Source organism: Hippopotamus amphibius, chromosome 3, assembly GCF_030028045.1.
Source record: "Hippopotamus amphibius kiboko isolate mHipAmp2 chromosome 3, mHipAmp2.hap2, whole genome shotgun sequence".
Classification (NCBI taxonomy): domain Eukaryota; kingdom Metazoa; phylum Chordata; class Mammalia; order Artiodactyla; family Hippopotamidae; genus Hippopotamus; species Hippopotamus amphibius.
Window position 1 is genome coordinate 152,282,880 of NC_080188.1, and position 23,872 is coordinate 152,306,751.

Here is a 23,872-nt window from a genome sequence, read left to right on the forward strand (position 1 = left end):
GGACACGTGCTGCGCCTCACTGGGAAGGCGGTAGGGCTCTAGGGCTCCGCCGGGCTCCAAGACTTCACTGGCGTTGGGTAAAACCCCTGCCCTCCGCTACCTGCTGGGGGACCCTCCAGGCCTAACTAAGATGGCGCGCGGCATCAAATCGGCTCCTGTGTCACGTGCGAGGGAGCGCCGGGGGCGGGGGCGTGGCCTCGAGGGAGTCAGTCGGGCCCCGCCCTTGAGGTGGGGCCAGGCTCTGTCGGCGGAAGGGGGTGGGGCCTTGAGGCGGGGCGCTTTAAGCGCTGGCGGAGGCTGCGGCTACCTCCCCGCCTGCTCGGCTCCCCAGGGCACGTCGGGCTCCCGTGCTCGGGGGTGGCTCCCTGTTCCGAGCCGTGCCGCCCGGCCTTCAGAGGTTACAGGCAGGTGAGCGTCCAGAGCAAGGGTTGGGGGAAGGATGCCTCTTTTTCCCACCTTCAGCTCCCCTCACAGTTTGGGGAGGGGGTGTCAGTCGAGCGGTTCTGGAGAAACAGCACCTTTTTACTCAAATGCGTCGTCTCCGGTAGACAGCGATACTGCTGCTTCTGCCTCTGCTCACCAGCCTTTGCAGTGCCCCGTGCCCTTGGTTGTGAGAAAGGGGGAACGATGCCCGATTTGCGGGGGGGTGAGGGGGGCGTGGAGTTGGCCCTCAGCTCCATCAACTCGGGGGAGGGGGGCTGAGTTGGCAAGTCTCCCTGTGGGAACTGGATGGACTGCGCCCCCATTTCACCTCCAAGACAAGAAGCGCCTGGGCCAGCTCCGCTCCTTTGGCGCAAGAGGTACTGAGTTCTCCGCACTTCCCGGAGGTCTTATTCCTTCCCACTTTGCTCATATCACCCGTTCTTGATATTGCTAGCTCTCCCTTACTCGAACTGCCAGTCTCAGGCTGTGCCAGAGATGCCCCCATGTCTGCAGTGCCAGGGCGGTGGGGTGGAAGGAGCGGCCAGTCCGAGGTCTGGGGGTGAGGGTGGGGGCAGCCATAAAAGAGGGCTGGGATACAGATTCCTGAGCTGGGAGGGTGGGAGTGGGGAACTGACTTTCGACCACAAGGTAGCGATGTTTTCCAGTACAGTTTGGTGGTGGGTGGGAGGAGAGAGGTCCGGTTGAAGGACTTGGAAACGTGATGTGGCTGGATTTTTTGTTTTGTTTTGTTTTGAGACGGAGGAGGGATTGAGGACAAGGTGCCACCAGGTGCTAATGTCACCTTTGAGGAGAGGTATGCTGGTAGAGGGGTAGGGGAATTGGGCTGATGTCCTATGTGGTGAGCAAGTGGTTAAGGAGAATGTTCTGCTTAACATGGAGATCCCCTCCTGGTGGGAGCTTACTGGGGCCCCTCCAGTGTTCATGTTTCAGGTTCTTCCCTCAGTCTTCCCAGTTGGAACTGGTACCTGGTACTTTGTTCCACATCCAGCAAACATTAATTGGGCACCTACTCTAATGCCAGTGCTAGGTGCTAAGTATTCTGAAGGCAATTTAGGACCGTGAAGTACCTGAAAGGTACACACAGTAGACATTCTGTTAACAGCTCTGCCCCTGGCCTCCACCGACCCCAGTTTTGTTATATTGCTATTGGATTGGAAAAAGATAGAGCCATCCGTGTCCACATTCTTTCACATAACTGTCTGAACTGGATTCCAACCAGTCCACCCCCTACCACTATTTATTAGCCAGGCAGTCCCATGGAAAGCTACCTTAGCAAAAGGAACAGTTTGAATGATTTCCTTTGGCTATTTTCTAGGACTTTGTCCTGAGGTGTGAGGAGGGTGCCTGGGATAAAAGGTATCTCAGGATAAAGAGACAACAAATAGCACAATGGTTGTTGGGGGCCCAGAATGCACTAGACACCCCGCACAATGGGAGACACCATCTCTGGAAGATAGAAGAGTAGGGGGCGGGGAATGTGAAAGGGAAGTTTCATCCTGTGGTGTCTGGGCATGTGCTGCTGAGCATGTCATGCTGCATGTATAAGGAAGGTCTGGCAGCTGCGTGATAAGGAGGGATTGGAGGGGCAGGGCAGGCAGGCAGGCTGCTGAGTCTCTTCTCTAGGTTGATTGCTGAAATCTTAGTTGGAAAGAGTTGTCAGGGATTGCTTGTGGGTCCTTTCAGAGCCTCTGAGGATAGCAGGGTGAGAGCTAGGGGAGAGGAGGAGTAGTCAGCTGTGGTGGCAATGAGGCAGGGGTGAAGGCTCAGCAGAGCCAGGGCAGGGGGCGCCAAACAGGGCCTCAGGATATAGGGGAGATAGCTGAGGTCTTTCTGTGCCAGGGATACTCTACTCTGGGGCTTTAGGCCCTTGGACGGGTTGATACAGAAACAAAAGGTGTGGTTTCTGTGTGGTATGGAGCTGTGTGTGGTGTGTGTGTGCTGGAAAGGAGGAGTTGGTATGGAGCAGGAAGGACTGAGTGAAAGCTGCCTCAGAGTCTAGGTCCCAGGTAGGGAATTGGGAGAAATGGAGGGGAGGGAGTGGGGTTAGAGGGAGGGACGAGTGTGTATTGCAGCCACATGAAGTCACCATATGTCCCCCCTCTGGCCTGCTAGCTCACTGAGCTATAATTAGCTCTGGAGGGCATGCGGCGCTGGCTCACAGGAGCATGGCACTTGGGGTGGCCAGCAGAATAAAGAGTACTCAGAGGGGTGCTGGTGCTGGGCAAATTCTGAGAGGGGGTGCTTCTCGGGGACTTCTGCTGAATTGGGAGGGGCCTGTGGGAACTGAGAATGTCATGGGGAAATAGCAGTGGGGCAAGGAGCTCTAAGCCAGGATGGCATGAAACTCCAGGGCTGACAGAGCCTAAGGACTCCCCTCTTATCTCCTGGCTGCTGGCTTGCGCGTCACACAAGAAGCATGATTGCTGCCCAGCTCAATGCTCTGCTTTCAGAGAGCATGGGGAGCTGCAGCCCCCTGCCTCCCGCAAGTGTCTTCTATTCCCCCAGGTGAAGTCAGTTCTAGTCCAGAGCAGCTTCTTGCCTGTCAGTCAGGGGATGAGAGGCCTTGGCTGGGGTTGCTTCCTTCTCAAAGAGCTGGAGGAGAAACTGTTACCGGTTAATTCAATCGGTCATACTCCAAGTGGTGGTGCTCAGTGCTGACCCCCAGGCTGTGCCAGGGACTTAATATCTGTTCACATGCTACTCTGTATCGCTCCCAAATGATTACTTGTATATCTTATGTTCTTTCAAGTAGACTGTGAACTTCTTATGGGTTGAGGTTGTATCTTACTCGCCTTTTGTTCCATAACAATTCCTAGCTCAATAAGTCATCTACTACAGATTAGGAAATCTACTCACAACAATCATTGGATTGAATTAAAGAGGTCTGTCTTCAGATCCCCTGGGTTCAATGAAGCCTCCTTGCAACTAGAAATATTTAACCAGGAGCAGGGGATCCTCTGGGGACCCAGTACAGTGGTATTACATCAGTGGGGGAATTACATTCTATAGGCAGTAAAGTGAAAATTCCTAAATCCCCCATAAAGCATGGTATGTGGTTTAGCTTTATAACTCTGAATAATTATACTAATGTATAGATACAGTATACATTATATAGTAATTATAAAAATATATGATGTATACAGTGATTTAAAAGAGTACTTAGGTATAAGTATAATTTTATAGTTGTGTCAGATGAAATAGCTGGTTTGCACTTAGAGGCCTTTGTTGCTCATTTTGGCCAGCCAGAGGTGTTTTATTTATTCTCATAAATTTATCGTCATAAATTAAATTCATGTCTGATGTGACTTCATGGCCACTGTCTTCAGATAGGTAACTGTCCATTTAAAGGAGAGAGGGGTTTCCATTCAATTTAAGAAAAAGTTTCCGTAGGACAATGAGGGCTTCCTCATTTAGCAGTGAGCTCCTTATTCCCGAAGGATAATCAAGTAAAGACTGAACTGTCAGGGATGTTGTGGAAGGAGCCCCCTCCCAGGGTGGGAGGTTGGTCTGCATGACCTCAGAGAGCCTTTCAAGTAGGAATCTGCAGTTCCAGGTGGGGGCAGGGGCGGGGTGGGGGTGGGCGCTGGATGGTAGCGGTTCTTGACAGCTACTACAGAAGAGGACTTTCCTGTGTTTGGCTTAGAGGATAGCTGCTGAGAGGAGGGCCTGGGAAGTGGGGCCAAGCCAGGAGCATGGCCTGGGCTGTTCCATGAGGCGTGTGCATCCTGGGAGACTTAGGGGGTGACACCGCCACCTCCAAGGCACGTGGAGCCCTGGGCTCGGGAGACCAGGGAGTGCAGCTCTGCTGGGTGCTGGTAAGTAGAAGGGTGGGCTGGGCCCAGCTCCCTGGCCTCAGCTCACACTAGGTCGGTTGTGGAGTACCCCAGAATTTTGGCTCTTGTTTGGGGCAGAGCACGTGGAGCAAGTGGAATTTTCATTCCTTCGTTATTACCCTCATGCTCCCCTCCTTTCCCTCTCGTACGCTCTCACGCAAGTTCAAGACCACACGTACACTGACACTCTTTCGTGACCAGTGATATGCGTTCATGACCACACGTACGCACAAAGCTCCATGGTGCCCATCCATGTGTTCTTATGAACATACATGATTTCCTGACCCCCAGCTACATTCTTATGACTGCATACACACATGCATTCTCATGACCACAGTCATGTGCCGTCATGAGCCCTGGCATATACTCATGACCACACACATCCGCACACAGTCTCACTGTTATACATACCCACTCATGCTCTCTTATGCACATGCACTCGGGACCCCATTTTCATGACCATACTCTTACGCGCGCACACACATGCTTCTCTTTCGTGATTACACATTTACATCACAAATTCTCATGACTATACACTTACACACTCTGTTGTGTGAATATACATGTCTCCCTCCATGTTCTCTCTGTTTTATGACCACACATACCCCCTACGATTTCTCGGGGCAGTTCTGTGTACTCTGGACCTTTCACACCCCAGCACCGGACAGCACTCCCTTCTGGTGTCCCCGATTACCCCTGAGCAGTTCTGTTTTCTGCTACATGATGGCCCCCTAGTCTGATGGGCTGAGCTACTAATGCACAGACTTCTGAGCAGTTTTTTGTGAACACCAGAGGACCCGTATTCGTCCCACACAGATCTCTAGCTTGAAAGATTCTTACCCTCCAAATAAACCACACTTATTACTTTGTTTCTTCCTTTACAAACATTATTTGAGGACATATGTAAGTGTTAATCAGTGGCTCTGATTAGCAGAAGATGGTTAGGGTTTCTGTACTTGATGATGTAAGTTCAACCAAAGCCAGGTGCTGTGTTCAGTGGCACAGCCTATCTTGGCTTTTGTGAATAAATGATCTCTACTACACATTTAGAATGTGGGCCCCCAGTGTCACCTGTAGGGTTTTTTCCTCTGTTGCATTGGTGTGTTGCCTCTCTGAGAGAACATATATTTATTTTAGCAGAGGTCTCTGTGGACAATACTTACCAAGGATCTTCTAACCTCTTCTTAGACTTGGAACCCTTTTATACAAATGAAACCTTATTCAGATGTCCAGTAAAATTGACAGATCTGGAGTTGGTAAGATTAAAGAAAGGAAAGATTTCAGAGCCTTTGCATTTGTCTCACCTCTTTCTCCTTTTTTCATCCCGGGCTGCCCCGAAGATACTCTTATCATAAAGCCCAGTTTGCAAATCCCTGGCTTATTTTAAAGAGGTAGTTGTGATGGCTGTAATTTTGGTTGCTTTAGAAGCAGAACTATTTTGGAGATGCACAGAGACTTGCAATCCTGCTTTCCCCACTAGCCTTTGACATTAGTCCCCCTGGAATGGTGAGAATGAGAGTGACCATATGGCTAGGCATGCCTGGGGCGGCTGCAGTTTATACCTGTGTCCTCGTGTGGTTGTTAACAGTGTCCTGGTTTGGACAGAAAGCTCTTTGCTTACCCAAATGATAGGCCATGTTTTAGCAAGAGGTGGCTCATAACTAACTCCTGGGGAGCAGCTGGAGAGATGGGCTTCGCAAATACAGGCCCCGAGGAACCTGTCAGATAGAGAGGCCTCTTCCTGCATCAACTGAATGTGCTGACATTCAGAAGTTGATTGTCCGGGCTGGCAGTCAGTGCTAACCTGTGCTTGGGTAGCATTTTATACTTCTCAGAGCAGTTCATGTCTCTTCACTCCTTTGACCTTCATGACAACCTGTGAGATCACTAAATCGTCTTGTGTGTTACAACCTTCATTTCCCAAATTTGGGAACCTGAAGCCCAGAGAGCGGAAGTCTCATTGCTGGCCTTTTAGGGGCCCAGAGAACTGGATGCTTTTGAAGGGATTTGTGACCAGCAGTGAGAAACTGTCAATAAAGCTTTTCCAAGAGTTTTTCCTCTGGGAAGGCTTCCAGTAGTTAATATAGATTTTTGTTGATAATTTTCTTATTGTACTTGGAGTGGACTCAAGTCTTGAGATGCTTCAGGAGCCTGGGATGCTAAGAGTTAACACTTACTGAGTGTTTGCTGGACACTGGTGTCAGCACTTTGCATGTGTTAACTCTAGTAATCCTTACATCAGCTGAGGTGAATATTATTATCATCCCTATTTCACAGATGAAGAACTGAGGCTCAGAGTGATGAGGTACCTTTCCAGAGTCGCATGAGTGGTCAGTGGAGGAGCCAGCCCATCAACCTGCGCCAGAGTCTGCCTATCAAAGCAGGAGTGGCTCCCATCTTGCTGTAAGAAGCTTTAATTTTTCAGAGGATTTTAAGTCCGTTTTTTCTGTTTTAGAGTTCCCCTTCTTTAAAGTTGGTCAGAGATGAACTTCCCAGGATCACTCTGTCACATGTGTCCATTCAGCTCCATGGTAAGGATCACAGTACGTGTGGGAGCATCCAAAGATTATTAGGCTATGGTTTCTCACCCTAGAGTCTTCAGATGAGTTGATGTGGCACAAACAGAGGGAAAGGCTGTACTGGGTCAGTAGAAGGACCAACCTTAGGTGTGGGGGGAATCAGAAAAGGCTCTGTGGAGGAAGTGGTGTTTAAGATGCGCTTAAGGAGGGTGATCAGAAGTCCCTTAGACTAACATGGAAAGGAGGACTGAGGCAGGCCAGGTGAGGTGCTAGACGCTCATGAGCAGTAGGTAGGCTCTGGGAGCATGACAGGGAGCAGAGCTAGGGAGTAGCAGGGGAGAAGGGGCTCAACTGGGCTTTGGAGAAGAGGATGAGTGAGGGCAAGGCTTCTGGAGGTGTTGAGCTGGATAAGGAGAGGAACAGGGGAGGAGGAGAAGCTTTTACATTAGAGGGAAAGGGAGGTGGGGAGCTAGACTTCATTCCACTGGCAGGGTGGTATCTGAAAACCCCACAGGGTGAGGGGAGCTGAGGGCTCAGAAGAATGTGTTTCTGTAGTTCCTGTGGGAATGTGGTGTGGTGTGGGAATTCAGGCAGTCTCCTTACAACTCAGTATGGAGCCAGCTAGGGGGTAGGGGGAAAGATTTAGGTAGGTGGCGGATGAGGCTTTGAAGACAGGTCACTTCCAGTGGGGAAGTGGCTTCCCCAAGACCACGATGGCTGCTGTGCAGAGGCTTTCACTCAGGCTAGAGGAGGATCAGCGGAGGAGGGCCGAGGTGAGCTATCCCTAGACTGCCATCTTCCTGGATAAAGGCGAGAAGGGCCAGGTCCACGTGCCTTGGCCTCTTGGAAGAAGCACGATGCCTGAAGGAGTCAAGTCCACTCCCTCTTCCTCCATGCCCTACCCCTCTTTGGAGTCAGACAGACTGGAACTGAATACTAGCTCTTCCTCTTACTAGCTATATAGACTTGGTTACATGACAAGTCCCAATTCTCTTATCTGTGAAATGAGAAGAATTGTGTCTTCCTTGCAAGGAACTGTGAGGATTAAAGTAAGCTAATACATGTCCACTGACAACACAGTGTCTGGCACAGGGCAAGCATTGAACAAATCAGCTATTATAATTGTTATTATTTTCCTAGATGACCACTTTCCTCCCCATTTCCTCAAGTTTTCACCCTTCCTCCAATTGGGTGGGTATCTGACCTTCCTCTTTTACCTCTTTACCCTAAAGGGGCTCTAACCTTGAAGTGCCCTCTTTGCCTGGCTCACGGCCCACTCAGACTTGGGCACAGCTCCCAGAAGCTTTGCCCTGGCCCTTTGGCCTCTATGCGAGCCCATAGCTTTGCGCTTGCTGAGCTGTCTCACCATGGTGGGGCCTGCCATCTGGTAGGGCAGTGGGGAGCCCTACCTCTCTGTGTGTGTGTGTGTGTGTGTGTGTGTGTGTGTGTGTGTGTGTGTGGCTAGCTAGAGCATCAGACCCAAGTGCCCATCCTCCTGTTTGTTAGGAAAAGATGGGGGTGATTTTGAGGCCAAAGAGGCCTCAGAGTCTGCCTCTTCTGTGTTTATAAGCCAAGAGGCCTGGTTTCCATCTGACCCCCCACCGTCCTCACACACACAGCAGCTCAGTCTGGAGCCCTTCTCTGTTGTGTCACAGCATGCCCACACTCCTCACTGGCAAAGCCCCTCACATATGTTTGCTTGGGGAGCTGGTAACTTTCACCTCTGAATCAAGACTTGTGAGTGTTACTAAAAATTGTGCAGCAGTTGAGGAGGCTTCTGTTAGGCTGAAATGATAATTATGCTATTTAAAGATGGCCATGGAACCGGAAAGAGCTGTCTTCGAGCTCCCCTCTGCTCACCATGCTTGTGCGGTTTGCGGGGGCTGGGGCAGGAGGTCCTGGACAGTCATCTCAGGGGCATCTGCCTGGCATATGCCTCTGGGCTCATCTTCAACCTGCTCTACGTGATGCCATTTCACTAGGGGAAGTGGAGTTGCTATCTGGCTCTTGGTTTGGAAGGAGGCTGGGAAAGGGCTGATGGCACCGCAGCCAGTTTCTCAATTGCCAGAAGGACTAGGAGGACTTGAGGAGGCCACGTCAGACCAAATAGCCAGCACATCTCTGTGGGCAGCCTGAGGTCCTATGTTTCCTTCCTGAGAACTTCCCAGCACCTTTCCTATAAGGAACCATAAAAACCCCACCCACAGGCCTGCCTTTGCCCCCTACTAAGGAAATGCATACTCCCTACAGTCGTGGGGTTCTTTCTGCTTTTCCAAACTCTTTATCCATGATCTCATCCCTCTGAGGTGGACTAAATAAGGGTTGTGGGTTCTATCTTACAGCAGAGGCCTCTGGTCATGACAAGCCCAAGGTCACTCAGCTGATCTGTGGCAGAACTGCAAGTCAGGTCTCCAGAGTCCCAGTTCTGCGCTGCTTCTTCTACATTACACTGCAGGCTGCCTGGAGATCTGTTGAACTGAGTCCCTGAGCACGCTGTACTCTTCTCCAAAGGACAGCCTCTGCCACAGGGGCTCCTTCCCCAGACTGGGTTTCCCGTCTGCTTCTCATTTCTTCCTGGGGTAGGGGTGGGGGAGTGGGAAGGAATGAGGGCCTGGCTGTTGATGAACTTGGAGAGGTATGGTGGGGCCAATGTGGCCTTTAAACCTCACAGATTGGAGCATTTAGGGTGAAGTGGGTGGGAGAATGAGAGGGATTGCTGTTATTAGCATTAGTGAGATGGCACCTCTGGCAAGACGGGTAGCAGGCCCTCCTGTCTACACCCAGCTGCTCTGTGGGGCAGGGATGTTGGGGTAAGGCAGGTGCAGATCAAGGTGCTGCTTTTCATTCACCTGTTGGGACCCTGCCTTTTACAGTGGCTGTCCAACTTGGGAAATGGATCCCTGGATCAGAGTTTGTATCCAGTTTCTGGGTCTGGGAACATGTGTACGTCCTAAGTCTCCCAAGTTCCTGTGTCTCCCTGTATGCGTGTGTGGGCATGAGTGTGCATGTGTGGGCATGCCCACATGCTGCCCCAACTACTGGGCCCTCTGAGAGCGGCTGTGCGTGTGAGCTTGGGAGTTCTCAAGCTGGCGCTCTAACTTTTGTCTTATCCAGGCCCACGTTCCTCCCCAGCCTCACTTTGGCTGTCCCCCGTTTCTGAGTTCAGGTAGAAGAGACTTGGCCCTTTTTTGGGTCCCCTGGTAGATTCAACCCTGCCATAGGCCAGAGGCTGCCTGTGTCTGACTTTTCACCTCACACTGGGTCCAGATGCCACCTGTCCTCTCCCTGACCCTCCCAGTCTGCCTGTTGCCCAGTCTGCTACCTGATGGGTGGACAAGAAGCTGTTCCTGTGTCTTCCAAATAGGGAGGGGTAGGGAAGGAAGGAAAGCACCATTTATGGGGCTTCTCTGAGTGTTCATCACTGTGCTGGGTGCCTCACATCCCATCTTTCATAAAACAGGAGCTCTGAAGACAGCTCCCTCTGAAAACTGATTAAGGTGGTCACCTTCCAGCAGTGAGCAGGGAGGCTGGAAGCCAATGGCAGGCAGAAATCCCGCGCTGCATGCTGCCTTCCTCGGTTCACCTTCCTTGGCTCTGACCACTGGGATTCCCTGTGCCAGGCTCAAGGTGTTACTGCCAGGCTGTGCACATGCTGACCACCCTAGCTGGTGCCTTCTGACAGTGCCGGCATTGAGCCGTTACATGGAGGGAGAAGATTCCCAGACATGAGCAGGGACCCCACATGGAAGCCCTGCCCTAGGAGAGTAACATCTCCCTTACCCGCCAACATCAGTCCTTCACGTCATTCAGTCTCTGCTCCGACCCAGAGGTGGTAGGCCATGAGTTCAGAATGAAAGCCTGCTGTCCACCAGGTTTCAGAAGTAGGGGGTGACTTGAGCCAGAGCCACCTCCCTGAGTGATGGGCATGGAGCAGATCAGGGCTCTCTCCCTGCCCCCGTGTCCAGCCTGTGCCTTTCCAAGGAGCTGTGTTGTGCCAGTGGTGAGGGTAGGAGCTGTTGTGTCCCTGTTTTCTTTGACACCAGTAGTCCATCCTGTATGGGACTCATACCCATTAAGAGCCCTTTAACCCCTTCTGTGCTTGCCTTGGCCTGAATGTGAGGGAGAAACCTATGGGGTGGGGCAGGAACCCTATCTCCTCTCCTCCCACTCTCACAGCCCCCGGTCTCGGGAGGACTCTGGACAGCCATCCGGCTGCTCCCTTGCCGCTTCCTGAATCATTTCTATATTTGGCCAGCAAGCTACGTGGGTGGGGGAACCACTCCACTGCGGCTGCACTTCTGACAGCTGGGGGTGGGGGAAGCTGGCAGCAATGAGAACGTGCATTTCTTGGGAGAACTAAGGAAGGCGCCATTTGAGTGAGTAAGCCTGGAGAAGGGGCATGTACCAACTCCTCCTCCTCTTCCCCCACATTCTGGTCCAGGTTCCTGCCTCCTCTACCCTCACCCACCTCCTGGATGCCCTTCTCTGCTCAGCTGCTTCTCCAACAGAAATGATGGTTGTCACTGGACCCAGCTGGGACTCTGCCAGGCTCCAGTGCTCAGTCTAAGGAAAGGGCCCTCTTCCAGGCCTGCTCTCCCTGCCTGTCATGGCCACTCTCAGCTGCTGCCTGCTTGTCTGGGGACGTAGGGCACCCAGCCCCAGCCCTGAGAGGTTAAACCAGGCCCTCTCACTCCATTTCACAGGGGCACTCTGGGCACCAGGCCCCTTTCAGACCAAGAGCAACTGATGCCATGGGAGAAGCCCCTGCCCATCTGTTCACTCACCTGGCACTGCCCACTCTGAGACCCCTACACCGGGTCCCCCTGGAGGTGCCAACCCTGTGAACCCCTCCCCTGTCCCCTGACACTGAGAAGGCCCCGCCTACCCCCACCATGTGTGAAGTGATGCCCACAATCAACGAGGGGGACCCCCTGGGGCCTCCCCACGGAACAGACGCTGACGCCAACTTTGAGCAGCTGATGGTGAACATGCTGGATGAGCGGGAGAAGTTGCTAGAGTCCCTTCGGGAGAGTCAGGAGACTTTGGCAGCAACACAGAGCCGGCTCCAGGATGCCCTGCATGAGCGAGACCAGCTCCAGCGCCACCTTAACTCTGCCCTCCCCCAGGTAAGGTGTTGATGGTCTGCACCTCCTTCATCCCCTTCCCCTCACCTAGGCTTGCAGAGCCCAGCATCCTCTGGGCCCTCAGCTCTCTGCATCTATTAGCATCTCAACAAGTGGAATTCACCGAGCATTTACTCTCCTTCACCTTGCTTCAGAAAACCTTTCCCTGTTACTCCCAAGCGCCTCAGGCTGAAATTGCTTCACCTGGAGAAAAGGATGAACTTTGATGCAGGAAGAAAACCCAGCTTTAGTTGCCAACTGCAGTGAGCCCATGCAGCCAGCAGGTGGCAGCCTATACCGGAAAGACTCCACCTTGGCTGCTCCTCACCGGAGTCCTATTCTTGGAAGTGGTGGGTGGGGAACCACAGAGTGGAGATGGGAGGAGCCTTAGAGATCGTCTAGTCCACCTCTCATCGCACAGGTGAAAAAAAACAAGAGGCATCACATGGAAAATTGTAGGCAGGGCTGTGACACCTCTCATTCTCCTCAATCAACATGACTACTAGCAAGAATAGTCACCATTTATGGTGTTTTCTGTGTGCTAAAAACTGTGTATGGCATTTCCTTCACTAAATTCTCACAGCTGTGAAGTTGGTGCTATTATCACCATCATCTCTGTTTTACAGATGATGAAACTAAAACTTGAGGAGATTGATAAATTGCTCACGACCACCCTGCCTGTGGGGGTGCTACAGGGGTTGGGGGAGGCAGTCCTGAGGAGCCAAACGGCTCAGGACTCGGCTCCAGGCCCTTTCCCACTTGTGGGGAGAAGAGCCAGAGTGGGAAAGTTTTCTACCTGGTGTTCAGAAGTGTTTGGGCGGCAGAGTCTGGTAATGCTTTGTAGATAGGAATATGGAGCCCTGGTGAGGAATTGGGGTGAGAGATGGGCCCATCCTGCCCCACTGTGTCCACAGCCCTGAACAAGCCCTAGGATGAAGGAGCCAGCCCCTGCCTCCAGGGAGCCCATACACTAGAAGGGAGATAGACAAGAACCCAAATGGCAGGAAGAAAATGTGGAGGAAGAGACGGATGGCCCCCAAAGGATTGCTAAAACAGGATCAGTAGTTAAAAGAGCTGCTAGATCATTGATCCTCATAGCAACACTTGAGGAAGGGCTGTACCTCTAGCTTTCAGGTAAGAGGTTCAAAGAGGTTAGGTATCTTGTCCAAAGTCACAAACAGGCAGAGCTGAGGTTTGCTCTCAACCCCGCACTGGGAGCTTCATGAAGGCAGGGATTATATTTTTCTTGTTACTGTGTCTCGAGGTACCAGCACAGGAGCTGGTACGTGGTAGGTGCTCAGAGTGCTTGTGTTCTTAACCACTATTCCAAACAGTTTTCAGAGGAGGGAGGAAGCCCTCCACTGGGAAGTCTCCCAACAGGTGTGTCCTTTGAGATGGGCTTTGAAAGATCAAGTTCTGACAGAGGATTGGGCTTTCCAGGGGCAGAGGGGAGCCCAATAAATGAAGGTGTGGAATTAAGAAGCTTACTAGTGACTGGAAACAGTGGTTACCCAGGTTGACCATGTCCTAGGGTGTATGGAAAGGAACTGTGAGAGAGAAGCTGGAAACCAGGATAAGAAGTTTGTTTTAATGATGTAGACAACATTGTGCTTTGGGAGATTACCCTCACAGCAATGTGTCAGATGGGTTAGAGGGAAGTGGAAGGCATCCCGGGGTGGGGAGACCAGGCAGTGGCTAAGCCCAAGGACAGGGGAGGAGAGCTGGTGGTGTCATGGTGAAGGCTGGGGGGCATGCCATCAAGCCCTGTGTCAGGGTTCAAGTGTGTGTGTGTGTGTGTGTGTGTGTGTGTGTGTGTGTGTGTGTGTAAGCTGAGTAGCAGCATTGGGGCCAGGCCTGGGTGTGAGATGCTTGACCACCTTTGGCCATGGCCTTGACAGAAAGGCAGTAATCATGATCAGCATCAGGGTCTGAGGCTTCTCAGGCCCTGGAATCTGTGTTCCTTGTCTCCTTCCCACAGTCCTTCTTGTCCCCTTTGCCCAATATGGAGTGATAAGAGGGGATTGCTTTGGAATTCTTCCTTCAGTCATGAATCCTTGGTGTGTGAGAGAGGCTCCAGGTTGAGATGGGACTGCAGCCACTATTCAGTCACTCCCAGACCCTGGGCATCCACAGAGTTTGGACCACTTAACTAAAAACCTTCCTGGAATTAGTCAATGTCTAATTATAAATAGATATGATGAGCCTGGATCTGTGGGGCCAGGCTGTCACCCTATATGCTTGTCCTGATGGAGGAAGGTGGGCTGGAAATGTCTCTGAGGGTGTCTGGGCCTGACATTGTGGAACTGGGGCCCCTCAAAGGGACGCTTTGAGTATGGGTATTCTGTAAAGCCAGGGCAAGTGCCCTGGCATCAGGCCCCAGGATGGAGTGAGCAGGTATCCCAGAAGCCAGAGCTGAATCCATGTGGCTGATTGAGCAGATCTTTGCGCTCTCTTGCTCCAGGGCAGGTGGGTCCTTCAGTCATCTTATTTCATCAGCTACCTGCCACTTGCAAAGCCCTGGGAAGGGAGTGGAAGAAAGCTCTCCAGAATACTCACTTCAAAGTCCCCTTCCCTTCTCTTCCTTCTCTAATATCCATCAATCTCTGTTTGGACCTTACTAAGGCCAAACCAGAAGTGAAACTCCCCTCCATCCACTTCTAAAGGGAAATGCCACTGGATTATTGGAGAAACAGAGATACAAAATGGAAGGGAGGACGTAATCAGGTGATGCTGGTGGCTGGAGGGGAGAAGGGACCGCAGAGCAGACTCCGTGACTTTCTCACTCTTATATCCAGCTGTATTCCCCTGCACCCGACCACATACTTGGAATGCTTCCCCCCGAGAGAAGCCTATGCTAGTAATATGGACAGGTAGGGATTTTTCTGGGGACAGTTGGTGGAAGTAAGGGAAGAGTAAGAGGATCCCACCACTGACTTCGGCATGCAGGATGCCACTCAAGTGGTGGGTCCCCAAACACTGGGGGGCCTTGGGGGTTTTCAGGAATTTGCCACCTTAACCCGGGAGCTGAGTATGTGTCGGGAGCAGCTTCTAGAGAGGGAGGAAGAAATATCAGAGCTGAAGGCAGAGCGCAATAACACAAGGGTAAGTGCGGTGACCTGGCATGTGTCTGTGCCTTGGGTGTGGGGGGTATGCCCAAGGGAGCAGGCGTGGCCAGGGCCAGCACATTCCCAGCCCCATCCTGACCTCTTCCTGCCTTACGTTCTGGGGTGAGAGTCAGTTTGTTCAACCATCAGTGCTAGGCTTTTCACCTCTAGTTGAGGGGTCGTGGGGAAGGTTGGAGTCTTGGCAGAGAGGCTAGGGCATTCAGTTGGGGCAGCAGCCGTTTACCCGCATGGAAGTATTTCAACATTCTAACAGAAGTGCACGTGGCAGTACTTGTGTCTCCTGGGTTTTCATGTGCACCCTGCTTATAGCCTGCGGGGCTTGGGCTCACAGCCCTTCCTCTTGCCCTCCCCTTCTCTCTGCCAGTTGCTCCTGGAGCATCTGGAGTGCCTGGTGTCCCGCCATGAGAGGTCACTGAGGATGACTGTGGTGAAGCGTCAGGCTCAGTCACCTTCAGGGGTTTCCAGTGAGGTGGAGGTGCTGAAGGCTCTCAAGTCACTGTTTGAGCACCACAAGGCCCTGGATGAGAAGGTATCTGGGCTGGCCCACAGCCTGCCCCCACCCCCAATCCAGCCAGGCTTCCCCGGAGCCTCTGTGCATCCCTTCTCTTCAATTTCTGTATCCTGTGTTTAGGGAAAACTGCCTTCTAGCTTCATAAGTGGCTCCCTCCTACCATTCGTCCAGTTTCCAGGTCCTCCTCTTCGGTCCCCTCTCAGAAATTTGCCGCTTGGCAGGGCCTTCTCTTTGCCGCATGCTCAGTGGTGGTAAACTAAGCCCAGGCCTCTCCAGCTTGAGTCCAGTGGGGTCCCTGTTTCTTTCTCCATCTCCCCTTTTACTTTGGGCAGGTGCGAGAGCGGCTCCGGGCAGCCCTGGAGAGAGTGACCACCTTGGAAGAGCAGTTGGCAGGTGCCCACCAGCAGGTAAGCTGCTTGCCCTCCCTCCATCTGTAGACTACAGCTCCTGGAAGCCAAGGCTGGTGTACCCCTTTTCCCCACTCCCTGTTCCTCATCAGATTTCTCCCCTCTGTCTTAGCTGGAGACGGTTAGCCAACAGGAGGCATCTCTCTCTGGGAGGTGGGGGACTTGGAAAGGTCTGGAATATATAGGAGGTTCTCTTCTCATTGACTCACTGCCCTGTGCCCTACAGGTATCTGCCCTACAGCAGGGGGCAGGGGTTCGGGATGGAGTGGCAGAAGAGGAGGGGACTGTGGAGCTGGGACCAAAATGCCTGTGGAAGGTGGGTCATGGGGAGCTGCATAGAGGGGGCATGTCTTACCCCAGACAGGATGTGGGGCCCGGCCCTGCCTTAGTGTAGTAGAGCAACTGCTTGAATTAAATTTGGAGCTTTCTCCAATGTTACCATCTCTCTTTCCTTCTTTTCCCTATCCCATCTGCAAAGAAATCTACAGATTTTTGTTTGGGTGCCCAATACATACACTGCTAAGCATATAACGTGTTTGTCCACTTGAATTGTTAGATGCCATCTGCCTGAAAGACCACTTCTCTTTCTGAGCCTCTGTTCCCCTCGTCATGTCCCTTTCTAGGTTACAAGAGGCTGAAATAGGTAAAACTAGAAATGATTGCTTTTTAAGAGATACACAGGAGAGTGAGACTGTTTGGTCATTGTCTGGCGTGAGCTCCTGGAGCCCAGAGGAAGAAGGGTGTACCTGGAGGTGTGCTCTAAAGTTGGGAGCAGAGCTGTGGTCTGCTCTGCTCTGGTTGTGCTGTCCCTCTTCCCCCCTCACCAGGGCCGGGCGGGGCAGGGCAGGCCAGGGGAGTGGCATGCCCAAGCCTCTGATGACTGTTCGATAATTCACTGTCTCTGGAGGATGTCGCGGGCCAGGTAGAGGAGCTGCAGGAGCTCTTGGAGAAGCAGAACTTTGAGTTGAGCCAGGCTCGGGAGCGACTGGTCACCTTGACGGCAACTGTGGCCGAACTTGAGGAGGACCTGGGCACAGCCCGCCGGGACCTTATCAAGTCGGAGGAGCTGAGCAGCAAACATCAGCGGGACCTCCGGGAAGTGAGCAGGGGCCTGGGCCTAACCTTGTCTTTCTGGGTGCAGGCGTTTGGCACCCAGAGAGGTAGCTGCTAGATGTTGTGGGTATAGAGGGAGAGCCAGGCAAGGGCTGAGGAGTGTGAGACTCAACACTTGGTGGGGTACAATATGGGGAGGAGTGGTGGGAGGGATGGATTAAGGCCAGAAACTGGTAGGGTAGTGTGGAGGACATTTAGCCAGCCAGATTTGGTGGGGAGGTGCAGGCAGGCTGAGGGCAGGCAGAAGCTGATGACTTTCATCTCATCCTCTCATCGGCTGCTCAGGCTCTAGCCCAGAAGGAGGACATGGAGGAGCGAATCACCACGCTGGAGAAGCGCTACCTGGCTGCTCAGCGTGAGGCTACATCGATCCATGACCTCAATGACAAACTGGAGAATGAGCTGGCCAATAAGGAGTCCTTGCACCGCCAGGTAACTCCTGCAGATGGAGTTGGGGGGCATTGTACTTGACCCTGGAGGTCCTAATGATCATGCTGGAATCTCCCCTTGGTGGCCCAGGAGACCCTGAGGTGCTGAAGGTCACCTTGGGAAAGGGAAAGTCAGCTCTCTTTGGGTAGCCCAGAATCAAGATTGCCCCCTGCTGCTCCTCACCTGTCACTTGCTCTCTACGGAGGCTGGGGCAGGGGGTAGGGGAAGCTTCAGTGCTCCATCTTGTCTCTCCTCCTCACCCCCACCCCACCCCCACCTTTGCTAGTGTGAGGAGAAAGCCCGACATCTGCAGGAGCTGCTGGAGGTAGCAGAGCAGAAACTGCAGCAGACAATGCGTAAGGCTGAGACGCTGCCAGAGGTGGAGGCTGAGCTGGCCCAGAGAATTGCAGCCCTCACCAAGGCAAGTGGGCCAAGGGCCTGGGGATCTTCCTCTGTCCCCTGCTTCCTGAGGTCTTACGCAGCCAGGCAGTGAGTGGAGAGAGTGGGAGGCGTGTTGGGCTGGCGGCCAAAAGACTGCTTCTCATTGTATGACTCCAGGAAACACTTTCTTGTGTCTGTCGGATGGTAGAGTGATCCCTGCCCTCGCCACCCCACAGGGATGTGGCAGTCCCATAAGGAGGGATGTAAGAGTACTTTAAGAAGTAGAAGAAACTGTGCTGATGCAAAGTATTTTTATTATCATTTACACCATTGTGATTAATACTTCCTTTTTGGGGGATCTGAAGTAGAAAAAAATAGGACTTTCATTTCTGGAAAGGTGAGATCTGAAAGGAAATATGATCAAAGTTTATACAGCCCTGAAGGGGGTGGGAGTTTAGGCTGAGCATATCTTTCTTTCTTTCTTTTTTTTTTTTTTTTTTTGGTCAAATTGAAGCATTCTAGCTCTAGGGACCATCCCTGCCTGTTTGAAGGCTGCAGCTTTTGGACAAACAAAAAGGAATATGATTTTACCCAATGGATAGTTTGGGTAACTTTATGGAGGTGTGCAGGCTGCAAACATCCTAGGTCTGGAAATGCTATGTAAATGCATGGACATCTACATGCGGTGGCTTAATCAAGAGAATTTAGGAGTGTTTACAGTGGGTCAGAGGCTTTCAGAGGTGCCTTATGTGGGATCACCATAGCTACCCTCTCAAGCAATGGAGAAAAGGAAGGCAATATTTAGTAAGCATCAGACCCCAGAGCCTCTGGAGGATAGAAGCTGGCCATTGTGCCAGTGTGGCCGCTTGGGGGCTCTGGGGATGGAACCTGCAGCCTGGCTGTACCTTGGTAGACTCAGGACTACATTTGCTTCTGTCACTGGCTGGCTCTGTGACCTGGGAAAATCACGCCCTGCCTAATTGGGTGTCTGTGTCATCATCTCTGTGATGATCTCATCATCTCTATAATGATGGGGTTGAACTTAGTGATCTCTAAGGCCTTTCAGGCCTCTAAGAATGAAGGGCAAAGTTTAAAGTGCAGCAGATGTTATGTATAGGATGTTGAGCCATCAGGTTTAGTAACTCTCAAAACTGACAAGAAGGGTTGGACTGAAGTGATTAATTTGTTCAAGGGAGTCATAGTACAAGGGCTTTAAGGAGGGATTTCCTGACTGTAAAATATGTAATGGTCTGGAATACCTTGTCAGAAGAGACAGTGGGGTCTCCATCTCTGAAGATGCATGAACGGAAGGGGAGACACTCTACGCAGGCTGGTTTAATAACAAAGGTTATTAACCAAATAACCATGGCTAGCGTTTGTTGAGTGCTTATTTTGTCCTAAGCGTTTGCCATGGATTATCACCTTAGTCCTCTCAGTGGGCACAGGTGCTATTATTACAATTGAGGAGACAAAGGCTCATAGAGGTTCAGCAGCTTGCCCAAGGTCACACAGCTGGGAAGGGAGGGAGCCAGGATTTAAACCAGTCTGACTTGAGTCCATGTTCTTAAGGGTAATTCCGTCTATTTGGAGGCATAGAGATTTATGACACCTCATACTTTCAAGTGGAGTTTTTTCTGAAAGCCTGGGGAAAATTTACAGTCTCTTGAGCTGCCAGCTCCAGGATGTTTCAAGGCTAGCCCTGAGCAGAAAGGAGAGGGTTTGGGTGGGGGAAAACCTGGCAGGGGCTGGGGTACTTGGGAAGAAAAGCAACGGTGGTGGCAATTATGCTCCAAGATGGTAAGTGGAGAGCTTGGCTTCATTGTTCCCTGAGGCCCTGATTCCCAAAGACCACTCTGGCAGCTGAGTGCATGGGATAGAGGTGTGAGCAGGAAGGCAGATGATCTACAGGCTACACTGACCCATTCCTGCCTCCAGGCTGAAGAGCGGCATGGCAACATTGAGGAGCACTTGCGGCAGCTGGAGGGACAGCTGGAGGAAAAGAACCAAGAGCTGACAAGGGTGAGGGTACCAGTCCAGACTCTCAGGCCCCCTCTCTACGCCAGGGCAGCATCCCAGGATGGTCTGTGGACAGGGAAAGGAGGAAGAGTCGGAGCTGGGGAAGGACCTGGCTAGGGACAGAGACAGAGCCACAGAGGGGTGGGAGGAGGTGGTCAGGATAGCTGCAGACAGGGGCCCCCAGCAGAAGGGGACACATGAGTGGGGTGGAACCACAGCAGGAATGGGTGGCTCCCTGGGATTGCAGCGAGGTGGCCCTGGGGTGGGCTGGTGTGAGGTGGGCTGGTTATGCAGGTGCGCCAGCGGGAGAAGATGAACGAGGACCACAACAAGCGGCTGTCAGACACCGTGGACCGACTGCTTAGCGAGTCGAATGAGCGCCTGCAGCTCCACCTCAAGGAGCGCATGGCGGCCCTGGAGGAGAAGGTGCTGTGGGTGGCGGGTCTGGTTGGGCAGGGCTGCCCGGAGGGGCAGAACTGGTGGAAAGGGGCAGGGCGGGCGAGTGTGTCGGTGGAGCCGGGCAAGCAGGGATGGTTGGGATGTGAGAGGATGTCAGAGGCGGGGCGGGGCAGGGCGGGGCGTGGAGGGGGCTGAGGAGGGTTGTGGAGGGGAGTTAGGCTGAAGAGGCGCAAGCCTGGGCTGGGGGTGGGGAGGGCTGGCAAGGAGAGGTAGGGCTGGGAGAGCAGACTGGAAGGCAAATAGTGCTGGAAGGGAAAGGCGTGGCCTGAGCTGGAGTAGCGGAACTGGTGGGGAGGGAGAGGGGGTGTTCTTGGCTCACAGCTGTTCTCCCCCAGAACACGCTGATCCAGGAGCTGGAGAGCTCCCAGCGGCAGATTGAAGAGCAGCGCCATCACAAGGTACCCAGCTGCTGGCCAGCCCTGCCAGCCCGGGCGGGCTGAGCTTGCTGTGAGGGAAGAACAGGCCTGTGTGTCATGCAGCTGCTGGGAAACCCAGCACTGTGCTAGCCACTTTGTTAATCCACGTACACACATTATTGCACTAATCCTCGCTAAAGCCTGTCGTCATAGAGGCGTCACCACCACCCACCTGTAGAGAAGACATTGAGCTGTCAGCATAGGGTGGAGAGTGGGTAGCAGAGGCGGGGCCCAGTGAAGGACTCAACAGAAGGATTTGGTGGGGCGTCAAACCTGGAGAAGCTCTTGCTTTCTGGTGATTTGGGGAGGATTACCCATTGTCCTTGTGCCAGCAGTGTCGGTGAGGTCTGGGAGTTCACTGGGGGCCCCTCTGCTGCCCGGCCTCATTCGCCCTGCGTTTGTTTGGTAGTGAGGGCTCAGCAGGCCTGTCCTGGTAGAGTCCTTCTGACAAACCCCTCTTCTGGCCCTGCCCCTGCCAACCCTTCTACTCACTTTCCAGTTGGACTTCTTCTCTTTTGGTGTCGTCTGTGGGAGTGGCCTTGGGTCCCTGGCTTTGGACTTCGCAGGGCATTCTTCTGCTTCTCTCAGCTCTGCTGTTCTCTTTGTCCTTCTCTCCCCTCTCTTGCCTTCCCTCACCCCTACCCCCACCATGGGTCTGCCTGGCACAGGGCCGCCTGTCCGAAGAGATTGAGAAGCTGCGCCAGGAGGTGGACCAGCTGAAGGGTCGAGGAGGGCCGTTTGTGGATGGCATCCACTCCAGGTACTGGAGCTCAGGAGGCTGGGAGTGCTGGGATGGGGTCCTGGATGGACCTGGATGGACCCTGAGGAAGGAGACTGAGCAGGACTTCAGGGTCCTCCTCCTATTCAGGGTGGGACCCTGAGGCTTAGAGAACTTGGTAAAGTCATCCAGCTCACTTGGTCAGTTTAGAAGGGAGCATCTGTCCTCTGAGGGATGCTGAGAGGGAAGTAAAGCACAGGATGATCATTCCCCACTGCCAGGGGGCACAGGGCATGATTCCTGCTCCCTTGACAGCGGGTATACCCTTGAGAGGGGTCTGCTGAGTTACATGCTCACGCATGTCCCACAGGGCCTGCTCATGGGGAGTATCTGATTCACTCCAGTTCTTTTTTTTTAAAATAAATTTATTTATTGGTTGTGTTGGGTCTTTGTTGCTGCACCCAGGCTTTCTCTAGTTGCAGCAAGTGGGGGCTACTCTTCATTGTGGTACACGGGCTCCTCATTGCGGTGGCTTCTCTTATTGCGGAGCATGGGCTTTAGGCATGCAGGCTTCAGTAGTTGCAGCACACAGGCTCAATAATTGTGGCACATGGGTTTTGTTGCGCCACGGCATGTGGGATACTCCTGGAGCAGGGATCGAACCTGTGTCCCCTGCATTGTCAGGCAGATTCTTAACCACTGCGCCACCAGGGAAACCCCACTCTAGTTCTTTTGAGACACCTTACTTAGGACTCTGAATCTAATGCTTAAATTAGGCCCATGTTTTAGGGAACTTCTGGATTTTTCTTCATATTTTGTGAAGCAGTTAGCATTGAACTCAGACCTCAAGCCTGCCCTCAGTTCTCTGCCCAGAGAGGCAGGCTGACAATCAAGGAGACTGAAGTGGATGATGCCACTTAAGGTTCATGGCTCCTGGATATTTTCTGTCCAAACCAAAGTCTCTTAGATCAGAACTCATAAGGTTCCCTATGGTCTTGCTCTCGTTATATTAGCAAAATAGGGATCAACTTCTTTAAAGAGAGGCTAAAGGAAATATGTGTATATATATATCTGCAGAGGAGTAGGGCTTAAGTTAGGGAAAGAGATGTTGAACTTGAAGAAGAGAAGCCTGTGGGTTTCTGGGGTGGTAGAGACTTAGGTATCAATTTCAAGTTTATTAGGAATTATTGTATAGGAGTATGAAGAGAAGCAGGGAATAGAGACAGAAAGTGATAGTTGGAATTCCTCCTGCTTCTCCCTTCCTGTAGGTCAGAAGAGATCAACCCCTGACCCCAATTAAAAAGACACAGCCTAGAGTACACCAAGCTATTTGGCACTGCTTGCTTTTCTTAATGGTTGGGAATTCTTGGTTTTGACTATAGAAGCACTGGCCCCATCATGGAGTTGGGACTGAGTTGCAGGGAAAAGGAGGGGATAAAAAGAAACTCCCCTCTCCCTCCAGATACCCTGTGTAATCTGCTGTGGGCTCACCCTGTCCCTTTGCTCTGGGTTCCCTCAAGTTCTAAACCAGGAAGGCATAGGGAAGAAATATCAGTAGGGGAGGCTCCAGATATTCCAAAGGATCATTATGGTGACCCTAAAATTTCAGGGTTGGGATAGACCCTTGGGGCAGTCAAATGCTTTCTATAGCCCACGTGTCTGATACCAGTGTCAGGGCCTCCTAAAGCTTCCTGGGGATAGGAAGCATGCCTGGCTTGAATTTCGGCCAGGGACTCAGTCCAGAGGAAGTCCAGAGGAAGTTGCTGGGGAGAAGACCAAGAAACAAAGATGCCCAGAGTTCGAAGGACTTTTAGAGATCATCCCTTCCAGCTTTTCTTGGTGCCATGAACCCTCCCACATATTCTTATCAGATGGCCAGGGAGCCTCTGCCTGAATACCTCTCTAATGGGGAGCTCAGCTTTTTTAAAACTACCAGTTGCATCATAAGCCAGGTCTTGCCATTTGAAGGTGCTTCTTGTGTTAAGTGGAAAGCTGCTTCCCTAGAACTTTCTCCCCTGGATCATACTGATCCCTGGAGCACCAGAGAATAAACCTAATCTCTTGCTTATATGTCAGCCCTTAAGTCATTTACGAAAGCTCATGTCCTGCTAAGACTGCTCTTCTGCAAGCTGAAAATCCCTTAACTCTTTGGGCCCAGTGGGTAAAAGCTGGGGCTGTCAGTCCTCAGGGCTCATCTTTTCTCCCTCATTCACCACTCAAGGGCGCACATGGGCAGTGCAGCAGATGTGCGGTTCTCCCTGAGCACAACCGCCCACACACCTCAAGGTCTGCATCGTTGCTACTCAGCACTGCGGGAAGAGTCTGCCAAGGTGAGGGTGTGGAGGGGTGAGTGTGGATGGGTCTACCCCGGGGAGTTT

General features: G+C 52.3%; 1 protein-coding gene across 12 annotated transcripts in view; it reads left to right on the plus strand.

The window, feature by feature from the left end:
* Positions 1–278: 278 nt before the first annotated feature.
* The window catches only part of PPFIA4 (PTPRF interacting protein alpha 4), a 123,804-nt gene continuing 100,210 nt past the window's right edge, over positions 279–23,872 (plus strand). For 11 of the 12 annotated variants that reach the window (XR_009052745.1, XR_009052746.1, XR_009052747.1 and 8 more), the window contains exons 1-14: positions 279–408; positions 11,238–11,922; positions 14,920–15,021; positions 15,409–15,573; positions 15,888–15,962; positions 16,189–16,278; positions 16,870–17,061; positions 17,361–17,507; positions 17,791–17,925; positions 19,821–19,904; positions 20,196–20,327; positions 20,696–20,758; positions 21,445–21,536; positions 23,716–23,824. Coding sequence is in view for 9 of the 12 variants with exons in the window: in XM_057728360.1 (XP_057584343.1) it covers positions 11,689–11,922; positions 14,920–15,021; positions 15,409–15,573; positions 15,888–15,962; positions 16,189–16,278; positions 16,870–17,061; positions 17,361–17,507; positions 17,791–17,925; positions 19,821–19,904; positions 20,196–20,327; positions 20,696–20,758; positions 21,445–21,536; positions 23,716–23,824 (1,620 nt within the window). In the remaining 3 variants the exon portion in view is untranslated. The remainder of the gene's footprint in view (positions 409–11,237; positions 11,923–14,919; positions 15,022–15,408; positions 15,574–15,887; positions 15,963–16,188; positions 16,279–16,869; positions 17,062–17,360; positions 17,508–17,790; positions 17,926–19,820; positions 19,905–20,195; positions 20,328–20,695; positions 20,759–21,444; positions 21,537–23,715; positions 23,825–23,872) is intronic. The other variant, XM_057728364.1, reaches the window with a different exon arrangement.